Source organism: Limanda limanda, chromosome 21 (genome assembly GCF_963576545.1).
Source record: "Limanda limanda chromosome 21, fLimLim1.1, whole genome shotgun sequence".
NCBI classification, from domain to species: Eukaryota; Metazoa; Chordata; class Actinopteri; order Pleuronectiformes; family Pleuronectidae; genus Limanda; species Limanda limanda.
In genome coordinates this window covers 10735393-10749800 of record NC_083656.1, presented here as the reverse complement: position 1 = coordinate 10749800, position 14408 = coordinate 10735393, and the positions used below count along the sequence as shown (strand labels likewise).

Here is a 14408-nt window from a genome sequence, read left to right as displayed (position 1 = left end):
CTTGCCCTGATTTCAGCAGAGGTTATTTTCGAAACCACGTCGAATCAATTCAGTTTGCAACAAGGACACTGGATTCAAGTTCTAGACACGTCTCAAGTATAATGAAAGCAAAGAGGATGTAACTGACCACGATGACCACGATGTGGAGTGTTGCTGTAGATTGATCTACATTAATCCGTTGCTGGTTTATCCATTTAAATTAAATCTACAGGAACAATAATATGCGCAAAATGTGTAGGAGGCTGAATGTTGTCTGAAATCACTGTAATGTCTCATTCATGTCACAAAGGATCACGCACCATGACAACTTAATTAAAATGTTGTGCATTGACTAAATAACAACTGATTCATTTGATTTGTTTTCTTCGAGAAAAGCTAGAGTTTCCCAGTCTTAATTATGACTTGGGTATTGACATGAATGCCACGTTTTTGAGGTGGAAACTCAGAATTACTTGACATTGCTGAGGCATTAACCATAGAGGTGTCAGAGAAGAATACAGTCACATGAATAATTCAGATCCATAACTGACAAATGATGTCCTGCTGAGGGGGGCCTCATATCAGGAAACACTCACATGGGTTATTTTGGGAGGAAAGTGACAAACAATGTTTTTTATCATTCAGTGTGGAGGATTTGATTTGTGGCAGCTTGTGTCAAACAGCGACAGCAGTTTCAGAAAAACTGTTCAACAACAGGGGACATTTCCTGGGCTCGTGTGAAAAAAATGGTTTTAGAAATGTAACGATGGATTATAACAGAAACGGGCAAAGCCTATATGGATGTTAAAAGACAGATCTTAAACCAATCACAGGTCAGGAGTTACAGTACGAGCCTGATAATTAAACTGAATTATTGACATGATGCCGGTGTATGTTTTTACTGTTTGAATGAAGGTTATTGTGGCCTCAGTTTAGCCCATAGATTGTAAATAAAGACTGACGCTATCGAGAAAGAATTAACTCTTGGACATAAAATCAGTGTGATGAGAACGACCTGAAACCATCTTTGGGAAAAACCTTATTTGAGACCTTTTAGTTTGGTCCATGTCCTATCTGCTAACACGGAGAAGACAGGGTTTATCATTATCTATTCTGCAGCCAGCCACCAGGGGGCGATCAACACACTGGCTGTCATGTCGTCCATCTTTACATACAGTCGATTCTGTAGCCCCGCTGCGCTATTAACCTAATGTAAAGTGAATATTGTACTGAACTGAATGTAGCGGCTTTGTCCAGAAACCGATTGAATCTAGATGGAAAAAGAATGGGATGTGATGTCCTCACCTACTGAAGAGCCTGTGGAGAGTGACTCGACCTCACTGCCTCAGAACAAAAGGGAACAAACCACACGGAACGAAATGGCTCCAATCTGCAAAGCGATTGGAGATTTCCACCCTCTGGCAGATGGCTTAATGTTCCTGCTCTCTGCATCAGAGACCGGCTCATGGTCCGTGCCCGCTGCTGAATCTCTATGAAGTCTGCTGTAGGATTCTGCCAATTAGCGAAAGGATCAGATAAGGCAACCTTCTTCTGTAGCCGTGACAACAGATATTTTTGTACAGCTTGTCTAACCCGGTGTGTCTTCGCCTGCAGGTGGTGGCTGAGGACAGTTACTTAAACGAGGTGCAGAACTCAGGTAGGTGGGAGGTGATACTCCGAACACAGCACTCTCGCTTCCTCCCTCCATCTGTCTTCTCCTCCCACACCATCCCTCCCCTCCTCTCCTGTTTCCCCCCCTCCAGTTTAACCCACATTCTGATTCAGACACTCACGAAACCTCCACCCCACCTCTCTTCTTCCTTCTGACCTGCACCCCCTCTGCGTTTCATCCTCCTCCTCTTTCTTGGAGACCATGACGATGATGATGATGATGATGGGGGGTTGGGGTGAGGGACTCCTCTTTCAGGCGTTGAAATATCTGTTTTCACAGCCGCACACAAACACAAGTGGAATTTACGAGCAATTACAAACACACCTCTCACCTATCAGCAAAGACAGCTTGTGTTATCACGAGAAACAACCTCAAGGCACTTTTTAAAACACTGACCACAGGGACGAGCATGATAACAATCCAGCATGTTGCAAGAGATATATACGGTTTATCCTTTGTTGCAGAGAATTGCATCAAAATCAGTTTGAATATAGAAATTTTCCCTGATGTCCCTTATTTATATTAACATGTGTGTTTTGTGTAGAAGACGCCGCTGCCACACATCCACCCCCCATGCTGCCAGCCTCCGAGTGTGAACCGTGTCAAATACTCATTGTGGCTGGGAAATGGATTATGGTAGCAGGGAGACTGAGCGTTCCCATGGCGATGGGCTGGAGTACCGTTGTCGTGGCAATGAGGAGGGTGTTAGCGGTAGCGAGTGTTTTTTGTGTCTATGGGTGTGTGTGTGTGCGTTCGCTGCGGGTGTTTAGATGAATTAAAGAGCTTGAATGAGACAGGATTCGGATGAGGGAGGAGAAATTTAAAGGTGATGAAAATCAGACGTGCTGATTTGAAATTAAAATCAAAACAAAAAAATGTAAATGCTTGTTTTAGGAGGCCCTGAAATAATACATTGAAAATGTGGCCAGGCTTAGTTACATAATGCTCTTTTACTTTATTAAAATTTCATCAATGTGATATAAAAGTTTTATCACCATTACGCAGCTATAAAGCTTAAAACACATCACAGACAACAACAGAAAGATTTTCATATTGTGTAATATCATCAAAATCCGCTTAAGTTTTAAGTCTAGTAACAATATAACGATTCAGGAGCTATTGTGACACTATTTATCAAGGCCTTGTTAAGTGAGAAAATGTTGTTGTCAGGGGACTTTAAACCCAGATAACTGCAAAATAATAAACAGAAGATCGTGTATGCCAACACACCAATTTATTAAGAACACTCCCCCAAACGTAAGGTCACAGAAAATAATGAATGTCCACTTATTAAATGTCCATAAGGTAAATCCAACAAGAGAAAAAAAACTCCTTAGGCAGCTGCATCAGGCCATGGAAAAGGTCCATAAAATTAAAGACAAAATCAGTACAGGTCCCTCCTTCAAAATGCAAAAATATAACTCAGGAAACGTAAAGCATTGCAAAAACAAAACCCCCAAAAAAGAATCGAACTTGAGGAACAGGGGAATATGAGTCCAACAAGAGAAAAAACTTTCTGCTCAGTGGGCTTGGTCTTTCACTCACACTGTATTCTCTAATTCCTTGTGGGTGAGGTATCACCATACAACTTATTTTCCCCATTCCTCCTCGCTAAGTAAACTCCCTTTTACACCAAACAATTCACCTCTTTGTTCTCCTAAGCCCCGCCCCCTTACACCTGTGAACTGGCAGTAGAAGTCACCTGTGAGAGGGATGACAGCAGGAAACTACACTGAACCGCCCAGTGACAGCACATGTGATGAGGACAGAGGTTTCACCTCGCAGGGATTCAGCAGTAAATCATATAAAATACATTTAAACTGTCACAAAATGAACATGAGAACATGAAAATAGTGTTATTTAAATATAACATGGATATGTTATTGTCCTGTATCACTATAGATATTTGCCTGAATACGACTTTACATTAAACTTAGCTGCAAAGACATGGTAGTGTTTTTTTTACATGTTAGGCTGTTAAAGCTTCATTTAGATTCAGGTTATTGTTGTTTCTTCATCACTCATCTCAACTGATTCAATGAGTTGATGAATCATAGGATGATGTGGTGTGCATCAAGGAAGAACCCATCAAATTTTGGTATGGATCCAGATCAGTGATGGAACCAGTAATCTTTCTTTAACATTGTGAGATATTGACATTTTCACAGTTTTCCTGTGAAACATTTCATAGATCTAGATTACAAAAATCATCAAGGTATTTCTGTTATCTATTAGTGTGTAATTTGGTGCTGCTTGATTGGATTAAAGGTTGTAAAAAGTATCAGTTCACTACACACTCATACACACAGACACACTCAATAGGAAAATATTTAAAGATTTAAGGATCTAAACCAAACAGGAATTTTAAAGATGCTTCATCTCCAGACAAAATGTCTTCATTTCATACAAAGTGCTTTGAAATCCTTTGAAAAATTAACCCACAGATTATGGTGTCAGTGAAGACTCCGTACGAGTGACTGGGACTATGACCATCGGATCCAAGTTTGAACCACATTCATTATCACATGGGTTAAAATATGGATAAAGCTCCTCAGTGAAGAGACAGTCACTAAATGAGAAGATAAGTGTTGCGGTCTGTACGTCATAGAACGATATTTGACCTTTGTCATAATCAACGAACACTCCGACCCTCTCTACTTTCCCCTTGTATACCGTCACACCTCGAGAACTGAAGGCTTCAAAACTTTTTACCCGAAACTTGATGGCCCACACTCCGCCGTCAGGATTCCGAGTGACTTCCCTTCTCCTCCGGACCGAAGCCGTGGCCACACCCAGACACCACTCGGTCTTCTGACTCACGAGCACCTCGAAGTAAAACCTTTGAGACAAAAGGCCTCTTTGTCCCAGAACTCCAAGATGACGCTTGAACGCGTTCGGCCTCTTGGGGTACACCCGACCTGGGCTCTTGTCGTATCTCACCTGTTTGCCATCGTCGGACAAAACAAGCAGAGGGTAAGCTGTGTCAGGGTCGAGCAGAACGTTCACTTCATACTGCTGCAGGTTCCTCAGGGTGACATCGTTGGATGCAGAGAATGTTGTGATTTCCGTCGTCATTTTCTTCAGCAACGTTTGCAGTTGAGACACGGAGCTGCTCAGATGTTTCTGCACATTCTGTAGCTCCACGTGTCTGTTGAAGCTGAACGATGGCAGGTCCGTATTGAGTGGTAGGACGACGGATTCTGGGAAGGTTTGGAGGAAACAGAGCTGGTCTTCAGTCTGTTTTATGTCCATCAGCTTCATCTTCATCCTCTGCAGCTCAATGAGCTCCTGCTCCAAAACGACAATAAAAACACCTGCTTGTTCTTCTGCTGCTTTCTGCTTCTCCTCCATCACTTTCACGAGCTCCGTCTGGCTCCTCTGAACCTCAGACACCAGCGCTGTTAACTCCTTCACGCTCTCCGCTATCACCTCACTGGTTTCTCTCTTGCTTTCTTTCACCGACTCCTTCATTGCTTCCAGCTTCTGTTGCTTTTCCTGGATCATCAGCTGCACTCTGGCCTCTGTGTCTCCCAGCAGATCCTTCATCTCTCCGTATGCTTGCTGCACAGGAACAACATCATGGTTCATGTGCTGAGAACGAAAGCAGATGTCACACAGCAACACTTTATCGCTTAAACAAAACAATCTAAGAATGCGGTTATGCTCCTTGCAGATCTTATCCTGCAGGTTTGCCAGAGGGTCGACCAGTGTGTGTCGCTTCAGTCCGGCAGCTCTGTGATGAGGCTCCAGATGAACGCTGCAGTACGAAGTCAGACACTCAAAGCAGGATTTGACAGCCTGTTGCTGGACGTCAGTACAAACATCGCACAGCACCGCACATTCTGCGCTCTCCTTTGATGGGCCCGGGCTCCAGGTGTGAGCATTTGTGACTTGAAGCAACCTGAACTGCGACGCAAGCCCTGAGATGAAGGTGTTGACCTTGAGATCGGGTCTCCTCTCGAACCTCTCCTTACAGACCGGGCACTGATAGACACGTTCGTTGTCCCAGTAGGATGAGAGACAGGATAGGCAGAAGTTGTGTCCACATGGTGTGGAGACTGGTTTAGTGAATGTGTCCAGGCAGATCGGACACAGAAGCTGATCCTCAGATAAGAGGCTGAAGCTGGACGCCATTTCTGAAAAAACATTGAACAAAGAAAATAAATAAATAAATAAATTGTATTGACATTTTACTCGCGATTTCATTGATTCAGAGTAGAGTGTGTAATACCAACAGGTTGGACAAAGAAGTTTGAAAACTTACTCGGGTCGGGTTCAGTCACGCTGACACTATTTGATTTTTTATGCTGCATGAGCCTAGCCTGGATGCCAGACGAACTTAACCCCGCCCACAACATTTGAGGTCGGGAAGTTCGGTCTGGCGTCGCTCCGTTGGGGAGAAACTATGCCCGAACAGAAGCTGTTCGGTTCAATCAAATTGTCAGGGCGGGCTTTATACGATGATGGACAGATGATCAACAGTAACGTAATCAACCACGTCACTAAAGAGCGCTTGGGTTGAATTAGTTTTCAACAAACATGCCTGCGGCTGGAGAGCTGAGATGTGTAGATGCTGCCATTGAGTCTGTTTAAGAAGACATCGATAGCGCATTCATTTTGAAAGAGGAACAGAGAAACGCGATCAAGGCATGGCGATACAACTTGGCGTGCACGACGAGGTGGACGTTATTTTTTCATCGATAAAACTATTGCATGTTCGCTATGTGGCAGGAGGTTGCCCTGAACGAGGTTGCCCTGAACGCAGCACAGCGAGGATGTTAGCAGCTGGAGGAAGCAGCCCGGAGCTAGCCTCCGCGGCTCGGCTTCATGTCCGCACACAGACTGTCAGTTCCCGGGGAAGGGAACCCGGACTGAGAGGTCGAGAACCGTCAAATCGAGCTAGCTCTCAACGGCTAGCTGCTCTCTCAGCGGGGCTCAAGAGTACAGCAGCGCATATTTACAAGTGTAACCATTGAACTGATCCCGTTTAACTGACACAAGAGTTGTTCATCTTGTAATGAAGATCTCAATGAGGAAACACGCTGTGTTTTTTTTTTTTTACCGTTATATCGAAATTGGCATCGAGAATCGTGTTATTTTACTGGTATTGGCACCGAATGCTGAATTTTTGGTATCGTGACACCCCTAATTACAAATGGTAAGAGAAAGTCTTGACTGTCTGACTTAGTAAATAACTCACAATGTCGCTTAACATACGTCACATACTACGTTGCTCTGATTGGTTGTAGGTCTATCCAATTGAGCGAAGAGGCATTTTTTTTCCTGGTTCAGTTGAAACACCCCCCATAATCACAGCCCAATGGAGCAGTATCAGACTCATATTCTGACTAGAATTATGTTTATGACAACGTCAGGCTAGCATGAGCCTGTAATCGGGGAAAACATCAGGTTCAATTTCGGTTTTGGACACAAAAATCTGAATTACGGTCAGGTTTGGTTAATTTTTCTCTCTGGCTCAGTCAGGTTCTGAGCTGCACTTTAACTCAGGGGTCATGCCTCTCCTTGGAAACATATCATTCGGAAAACAAATCTCACCACAAGCTATATGAGGCTCTTCAGTAGAATGAGTTTGCTCAGCTGTTATTTGATTGTATTAAAAAAATCCCCCCTTGTTGTTTCTACCAAAGAAAGAAAGTCTCTGTTTACATCAACACCAACAGCACATTTACTGGTGTGTGTTCTTCAGGGATCTGATCATGGAAGGGAATTGCTCCACAGCACCCCAAGTGGTCCAGTCTCCACATAGGCAACGTTTAATACCAGATTTTAAGTTAAATTCATGCTTGTAGCTCTGAAATCGGCATGAGTCATCAAAAAGAAATAGAAGGATTTTGATACAAATTAAACTTAGAGAATTGTTGACTTGCGTTTGGCAATGAGGCAAATGAGCAAACTGACATAAAAACACAGGTTCAATCAGAACAAGGAAGATTCTGCTTTTATTTCACTGCGTCTTTGAGAGCTTTAACATCATATTACAGTTAAAGCTGAAGTTTAGGAGTTTAAAAAAACTAAATCACCACAATGTGAGGAATTGGCTCCATGAGGACAGATTAACAAAGCTCCCGAAAAACCTCTAACATGAGCGAGGACTCCTTAAAGCGCATTCAGAGGAAAAATACTGAGCACCTCCGTCTGCATTTGTATCTGTCAGTGAGCTACAGGGTTCTTCGACAAAGAACAGCAGAGAGTGGGGTGAAATCACAACCTACACACTAACGCAGATTCCCCTTCTGGTCTGTGAGAATATTTTGCTAAAAAAAAATCAGAAAGGACGACTTACTGGTGTTGGTTTGGATCCGTGAAGCAGGAACAAAAACTCTGTCGAGGGAGTTTCCCAAGAAAGAATTTAACTTTCACTTTCCGAGGGTGTCATGTTACTTAAAGAGACCGGAAGCTTTTCCTTTTTTCTTTCTTGAATAGTAAAATTAACCTTGACAAGACTGAACAAGTTTTCCTTCCTGGGAAAGGCTCTTCCACCCACGACCTGACTATTACCGTTGACAACTCTGTGTTAGCCACCACCCAGACTGCGAGGAACCTGGGTGTGACACTCGACAACCAACTCTCCCTCACTGCCAACATTACTGTAACAACACGTTCCTGTAGATACATGCTGCACAACATCAGGAGAATACGCCCCTTCTCACTCAGGAGGTGGCACAGGTTCTGGTCCAGGCTCTGGTCATCTCACGCCTAGACTATTGTTACTACCTCCTGGCAGGTCTACCTGCTAGCGCCATCCGACATCTGCAGCTCATCCAGAATGCAGCCGTTCGACTGGTTCTTAACCAACCTAAATTCTGCTCTTTCTCTTATCTTCCTCCAAACTGGACCCAGTGTGTTTGTGTGTGTGTGTGTGTGTGTGTTTCTGTGTTTCTGTGTGTGTGTGTGTTTCTGTGTTTCTGCATCTGACTGTGTGTTCATTTGTGGGTTAGAGTGCGAGTTGGGCGTAAGGATTGCAAAATGTAAAAATCATCTTAAGATTTTAGTCTAGTTGCTGTAATGATTCAGGAGTTATTGTGAAACTACTTATCAAGGCCTGGTTAAGTGAGAAAATGTTGTTGTCAGGGGAATATAAACCCAGGTAACTGCAAAATAATAAACAGAAACTCAAATGTATGCCAACACACCAATTTATTAAGAACACTCCACCAAACTTAAGGTCATAGAAAATAATGAATGTCCACTTAAATGTCCATAAGGTAAATCCAACAAGAGAAAAAAAAAATCCTTAGGCAGCTGCCTCAGGCCATGGAAAAGGTGCACAAAATGAAAGAAAAATCAGTAAAGGTTCCCCCTTCAAAATGCTAAAATATAAGTCAGGAAACGCAAAGCTTTGCAAAAAAAAATTATCGAACCTACCAGGATGGCCGAGGAACAGGGGAATATGAGTCCAACAAAGAAAAGAAACCTTCACCTCAGTGGTTATGGACCTTCACTCACACTGTATTCTCTGATTCCTTGTGGGCAAGGTACCACCATAAAAATTCCGCCCCCTTACACCTGTGAACTGGCAGTAGAAGTCACTTGTGAGAGGGTTGACAGGGAACTACACTGAACCGCCCAGTGAAAGCACATGTGATGAGGACAGAGGTTTCACCTCGCAGGGATTCAGCAGTAAACCATATAAAATACATTTAAACTGTCACAAAATGAACATGAGACCAAGAAACTAGTGTTGTTTACATATAACATGAATATGTTAGTGTTGTGTATCACTATAGATATTTGCCTGACTAGAACTTTACATTGAACTTAGCTGCAAAGATATGGCAGTGTTTTTATTTTACATATTAGGCTGTTAAAGCTTCATTTAGATTCAGGTTATTGTTGTTTCTTCATCACTCATCTCAACTGATTCAATGAGTTGATGAATCATAGAATGATGTGGTGTGCATCAAGGAAGAACCCATCAAATTTTGGTATGGATCTGGTTCAGGGGTGGAACCAGTAATCTTTCTTTAACATTTTGAGATATTGACATTTTCACAGTTTTCCTGTGAAACATTTCATAAATCTAGAGGACAGGAGGATAGAGGACAAAAATCATCAAGGTATTTGTAGTTATCTATTAGTGTGTAATTTGGTGCTGCTTGATTGGATTAAAGGTTGTAAAAAGTATCAGTTCACTTCACACACACACACACACATACACACACACACACACACACACACACACACACACACACACACACACACACACACTCAATAGGAAAATATGAAGATTTGAGGAGCTAAACCAAACAGAAATTTTAAGATGCTTCATCTCCATCAATGCTTGACAAGACAAAATGTCTTAATTTGATACAAAGTGCTTTTGAAATCTTTTGAAAAATTAACCCACAGATTGTGGTGTCAGTGAAGCCTCCGTATACGAGTGACAGGGACAATGACCATCGGATCCCAGTTTGAACCACATTCATTATCACAGGGGTTAAAATATGGATAAAGCTCCTCGGTGAAGAGACAATCACTAAATGAGTAGATAAGTGTTGCAGTCTGTACGTCATAGAATGATACTTGACCTTTGTCGTAATCCACAAACACGCCGACCCTCTCTACTTTCCCCTTGTATACCGTCACACCTGGAGAACTGAAGGCTTCAAACCTTTTTACCCGAAACCAGATGGCCCACAATCCGCAGTCAGGACTCCGAGGGACTTCCCTTCTCCTCTGGATCGAAGCCGTGGCCACACCCAGACACCACTCGGTCTTCTGACTCACGAGCACCTCGAAGTAAAACCTTTGAGACCAAAGGCCTCTTTGTCCCAGAACTGCAAGTTGATGACTGAACCCGTTCGGCCTGTGGATGTACACCCGACCTGGGCTATTGTCGTATCTCATCTGTTTGCCATCGTTGGACAAAACAAGAATAGAGTTAGCTGAGTCAGGGTCGAGCAGAACGTTCACTTCATACTGCTGCAGGTCCCTCAGCGTGACATCGTTGGACGCAGAGAGCGTTGTGATTTCCGTCGTCATTTTCTTCAGCAGTGTTTGCAGTTGAGACACGGAGCTGCTCAGATATTTCTGCACGTGCTGTAGCTCCATGTGTCTGTTGAAGCTGAACGAGGACAGGTCCGTAGTGTGTGGTAGGAGGAAGGATTCTGGGAAGGTTTGGAGGAAACTGAGCTGGTCTTCAGTCTGTTTTATGTCCATCAGCTTCATCTTCGTCTTCTGCAGCTCAATGTTCTCCTGCTCCAAAACGACAATAAAAACACCTGCTTGTTCTTCTGCTGCTTTCTGCTTCTCCTCCATCACTTTCATGAGCTCCGTCTGGCTCCTCTGAACCTCAGACACCAGCGCTGTTAACTCCTTCACGCTCTCCGCTATCACCTCACTGGTTTCTCTCTTGCTTTCTTTCACCGACTCCTTCATTGCTTCCAGCTTCTGTTGCCTTTCCTGGATCATCTGCTGGACTCTGGCCTCTGTGTCTCCCAGCAGATCCCTCATCTCTCCGTATGCTTGCTGCACAGGAACAACATCATGGTTCATGTGCTGAGAACGAAAGCAGATGTCACACAGCAACACTTTATCGCTTAAACAAAACGATCTAAGAATGTGGTTATGCTCCTTGCAGATCTTGTCCTGCAGGTTTGCCAGAGGGTCGACCAGTGTGTGTCGCTTCAGTCCGGCAGCTCTGTGATGAGGCTCCAGATGAACGCTGCAGTACGAAGTCAGACACTCAAAGCAGGATTTGACAGCCTGTTGCTGGATGTCAGTACAAACATCGCACAGTACCGCAAATTCTGCACTATCCTTCAATGGGCCCGGGCTCCAGGTGTGAGCATTTGTGACTTGAAGCAACCTGAACTGCAACGCAAGCCCTGAGATGAAGGTGTTGACCTTGAGATCGGGTCTCCTCTCGAACGTCTCCTTACAGACCGGGCACTGATGGACACGTTCGTTGTCCCAGTACGATGAGAGACAGGATAGGCAGAAGTTGTGTCCACATGGTGTGGAGACTGGTTTAGTGAACGTGTCCAGGCAGATGGGACACAGAAGCTGATCCTCAGATAAGAGGCTGAAGCTGGACGCCATTTCTGAAAAAACATTAAACACAGAAACTAAGTAAATTAATAAATTAAGGGAAAAAAACTATATATTTTATTGTAATTTTACTAGCGACTTCAGTGATTCAGAGTAGAGTGTGTAATACCCAACGGGTTGGACAAAAAAGTTTGGAATTTTACCCGGGTCGGGTCGGTCATGCTGACACTATTTGATTTTTTATGCTGCATGAGCCTAGCCTGACGTTGTCATACTCATTATTCTAGTCAGAATATGAGTCTGAGACCGCTCCATTGGGCTGTGATTATGGGGCGTGTTTCAACCGAACCAGGAAACCAAATGTCTCTTCGCTCAATTGGATAGACCTACAACCAATCAGAGCAACGTAATATGTGACGTATGTCAAGCGACGCATAGTTGCTGTCAGTTGTCTGTTTCAGGAGTTGATTCACTCTCTAAATAAATCAATGGAAATGCCGCTCGTATATCCACCGGAGGCAAAGCCCCCAGGAAGCAGCTGGAGACCAGGGCTGCTCGTGAGAGCCCCGGCCGGCGGCGGCGTGAAGAAGCCCGCGACGGATCTCTCTCAGAGCCTCGCTACCGGGACCCGGGACCGGGACCCGCCGATACCGAGGCTCTGAGAGAGATCCGTCTCTACCAGAAATCCACGGAGCTTCTGATCCGCCAGCTGCGCTGCAGAGCTCCGCTGTCATGGCTCTGCAGTATGGGGTGCCGTTTGTCAAGCAGCTCACGCTGAAAATAACAGCAACATTTTGTCACATTTAGCTTCAAACCATGTTTAAAAAACTGGTGTGAATTTTTGAGAGTCACTTTTTTGCACATTTACAACAATATTTGTCAACTTGGAGATATTTTAAATATTTAAATCCAAATGTTAAATGTAACACTTAAATGTTAAATGTTAAATCTAAATGCTAAATCTAAATCTAAATGTTAAATCTAAATCTAAATGTTAAATATAAATATAAATGTTAAATTTAAATTTAAATATAAATGTTAAATATAAATGTTAAATTTAAATTTAATTGTTAAATTTAAATCTAAATGTTAAATCTGAATCTAAATCTAAATGTTAAATCTAAATGTTAAATATAAATCTAAATGTTAAATCTAAATTTAAATCTAAATGTTTAATCTAAATGTTAAATTTAAATGTAAATGTAAATGTTAAATTTAAATCTAAATGTTAAATCTAAATATAAATATAAATGTTAAATCTAAATGTTTCGGGTGAAACTAAATATTTAGCTAATATGCAAATTCAAATGCCGGTTACAGGAAGTAGTAACAAAATAAAAGCTCGAGGAAGTCAGAGTGTGTTTATTACGGAGCCCCCCAGGGGACACGGGGGGAAATGAGGACAGCAAAATGACTTTTGCGAGATCCCGAGAAAGTTTAGGACAATGTACATCCGGGTATCTCATAATAATGACATATTAAGTCATTATTATGAGATACGGGTTGTGGGCGGGGCGCCACAGAGCAGGGCTGAGCGGCTGCGGGGACAGCCTCCCTACTCGCGGAAGTGGGCGACTGTGCATCGATACAGAGACATAACAGGATCGTTCCATGTTTTCTGCTCCGTTCATTGTCTTAGCGATGTGCTGCCGCTGAATCATTATAACCAGAACAGACGCTCATTAAAAGTCCGGTTGTCCTGTGTGTGTCTGTGTCTGCTTCCGCCTCACTTCCCTCTGTCCCGCGCTCGCTTTACACTTTAACAATAAACACCACACAACACAAGCAGAACGTGACGCGCACAGTCAGGACCGTCAGCGTTAAAGTGACGGAGCGATCCGAAGTCATGATCGGTCATCATCGGATAATAACTAAAAAATACATGTGATTATCAGTTTTAGTGAAGAGGAACAGAGACAAGCATACACCCCCCCAACACACACACACACACACACACGCACACAGCCCACACACACACACACGCACACAGCCCACACACACACACACACAGTCTCCCATGACAGACCCTGCAGTCAGTATCTCATTATTATGAGATAGTATGAGATCATAACATCAGTCCTGTAGGTGTCCTAATAACTTGTGATCAGCGCTGGTGTTTATTGTTAAAGTGTAAAGTGAGCGGGGGACAGAGGGACGTGAGGAGGAAGCAGACACAGACACACACAGGACATCGCTAAGACTTCCTCGAGCTTTTATTTTGTTACTACTTCCTGTAACCGGCATTTGAATTTGCATATTAGCTAAATATTTAGTTTCACCCGAAACATTTAGATTTAACATTTAGATTTATATTTAGATTTAACATTTAGATTTAAATTTAACATTTACATTTAAATTTAACATTTAGATTAAACATTTAGATTTAAATTTAGATTTAACATTTATATTTATATTTAACATTTAGATTTAACATTTATATTTAGATTCAGATTTAACAATTAGATTTAAATTTAACAATTAGATTTAAATTTAACATTTATATTTAAATTTAAATTTAACATTTATATTTAAATTTAACATTTAGATTTAAATTTAACATTTAGATTTAGATTTAACATTTAGATTTAGATTTAGCATTTAGATTTAACATTTAAGTGTTACATTTAACATTTGGATTTAAATAATGTCCAAGTTGACAAATATTGTTGTAAATGTGCAAAAAAGTGACTCTCAAAAATTCACACCAGTTTTTTAAACATGGTTTGAAGCTAAATGTGACAAAATG

The 14408-nt window shown here is 42.4% G+C and overlaps 3 protein-coding genes across 3 annotated transcripts in view; 1 reads left to right on the top strand and 2 right to left on the bottom strand.

Moving 5' to 3' along the window:
• Positions 1 to 14408, top strand: part of LOC133028313 (neurotrypsin-like) — a 30541-nt gene that overhangs the window by 3284 nt on the left and 12849 nt on the right. The window contains exon 2 of the mRNA XM_061095508.1: positions 1594 to 1636. Within this exon, the coding sequence (XP_060951491.1) occupies positions 1594 to 1636 (43 nt within the window). The remainder of the gene's footprint in view (positions 1 to 1593; positions 1637 to 14408) is intronic.
• LOC133028083 (E3 ubiquitin-protein ligase TRIM68-like) lies at positions 2869 to 8251 on the bottom strand. Its single transcript, XM_061095278.1, has 2 exons — positions 7956 to 8251; positions 2869 to 5787 (listed from the first exon to the last, which is right to left on the bottom strand). Exon 2 carries the CDS (start codon positions 5783 to 5785, stop codon positions 4097 to 4099), a length of 1689 nt encoding a protein of 562 aa, XP_060951261.1. The 5' UTR covers positions 5786 to 5787; positions 7956 to 8251; the 3' UTR covers positions 2869 to 4096.
• Positions 9866 to 14408, bottom strand: part of LOC133028082 (E3 ubiquitin-protein ligase TRIM39-like) — a 6245-nt gene continuing 1702 nt past the window's right edge. Inside the window, exon 2 of the mRNA XM_061095277.1 lies at positions 9866 to 11715. Coding sequence (XP_060951260.1) covers positions 10031 to 11713 — 1683 coding nt within the window. The 5' untranslated portion in view covers positions 11714 to 11715 and the 3' untranslated portion in view covers positions 9866 to 10030. The remainder of the gene's footprint in view (positions 11716 to 14408) is intronic.

What these genes read in the sequence shown, in the direction of transcription:
- LOC133028083 (XM_061095278.1), bottom strand. Translation starts at nt 5,785, where the DNA reads ATGGCGTCCAGCTTCAGCCTCTTATCTGAGGATCAGCTTCTGTGTCCG.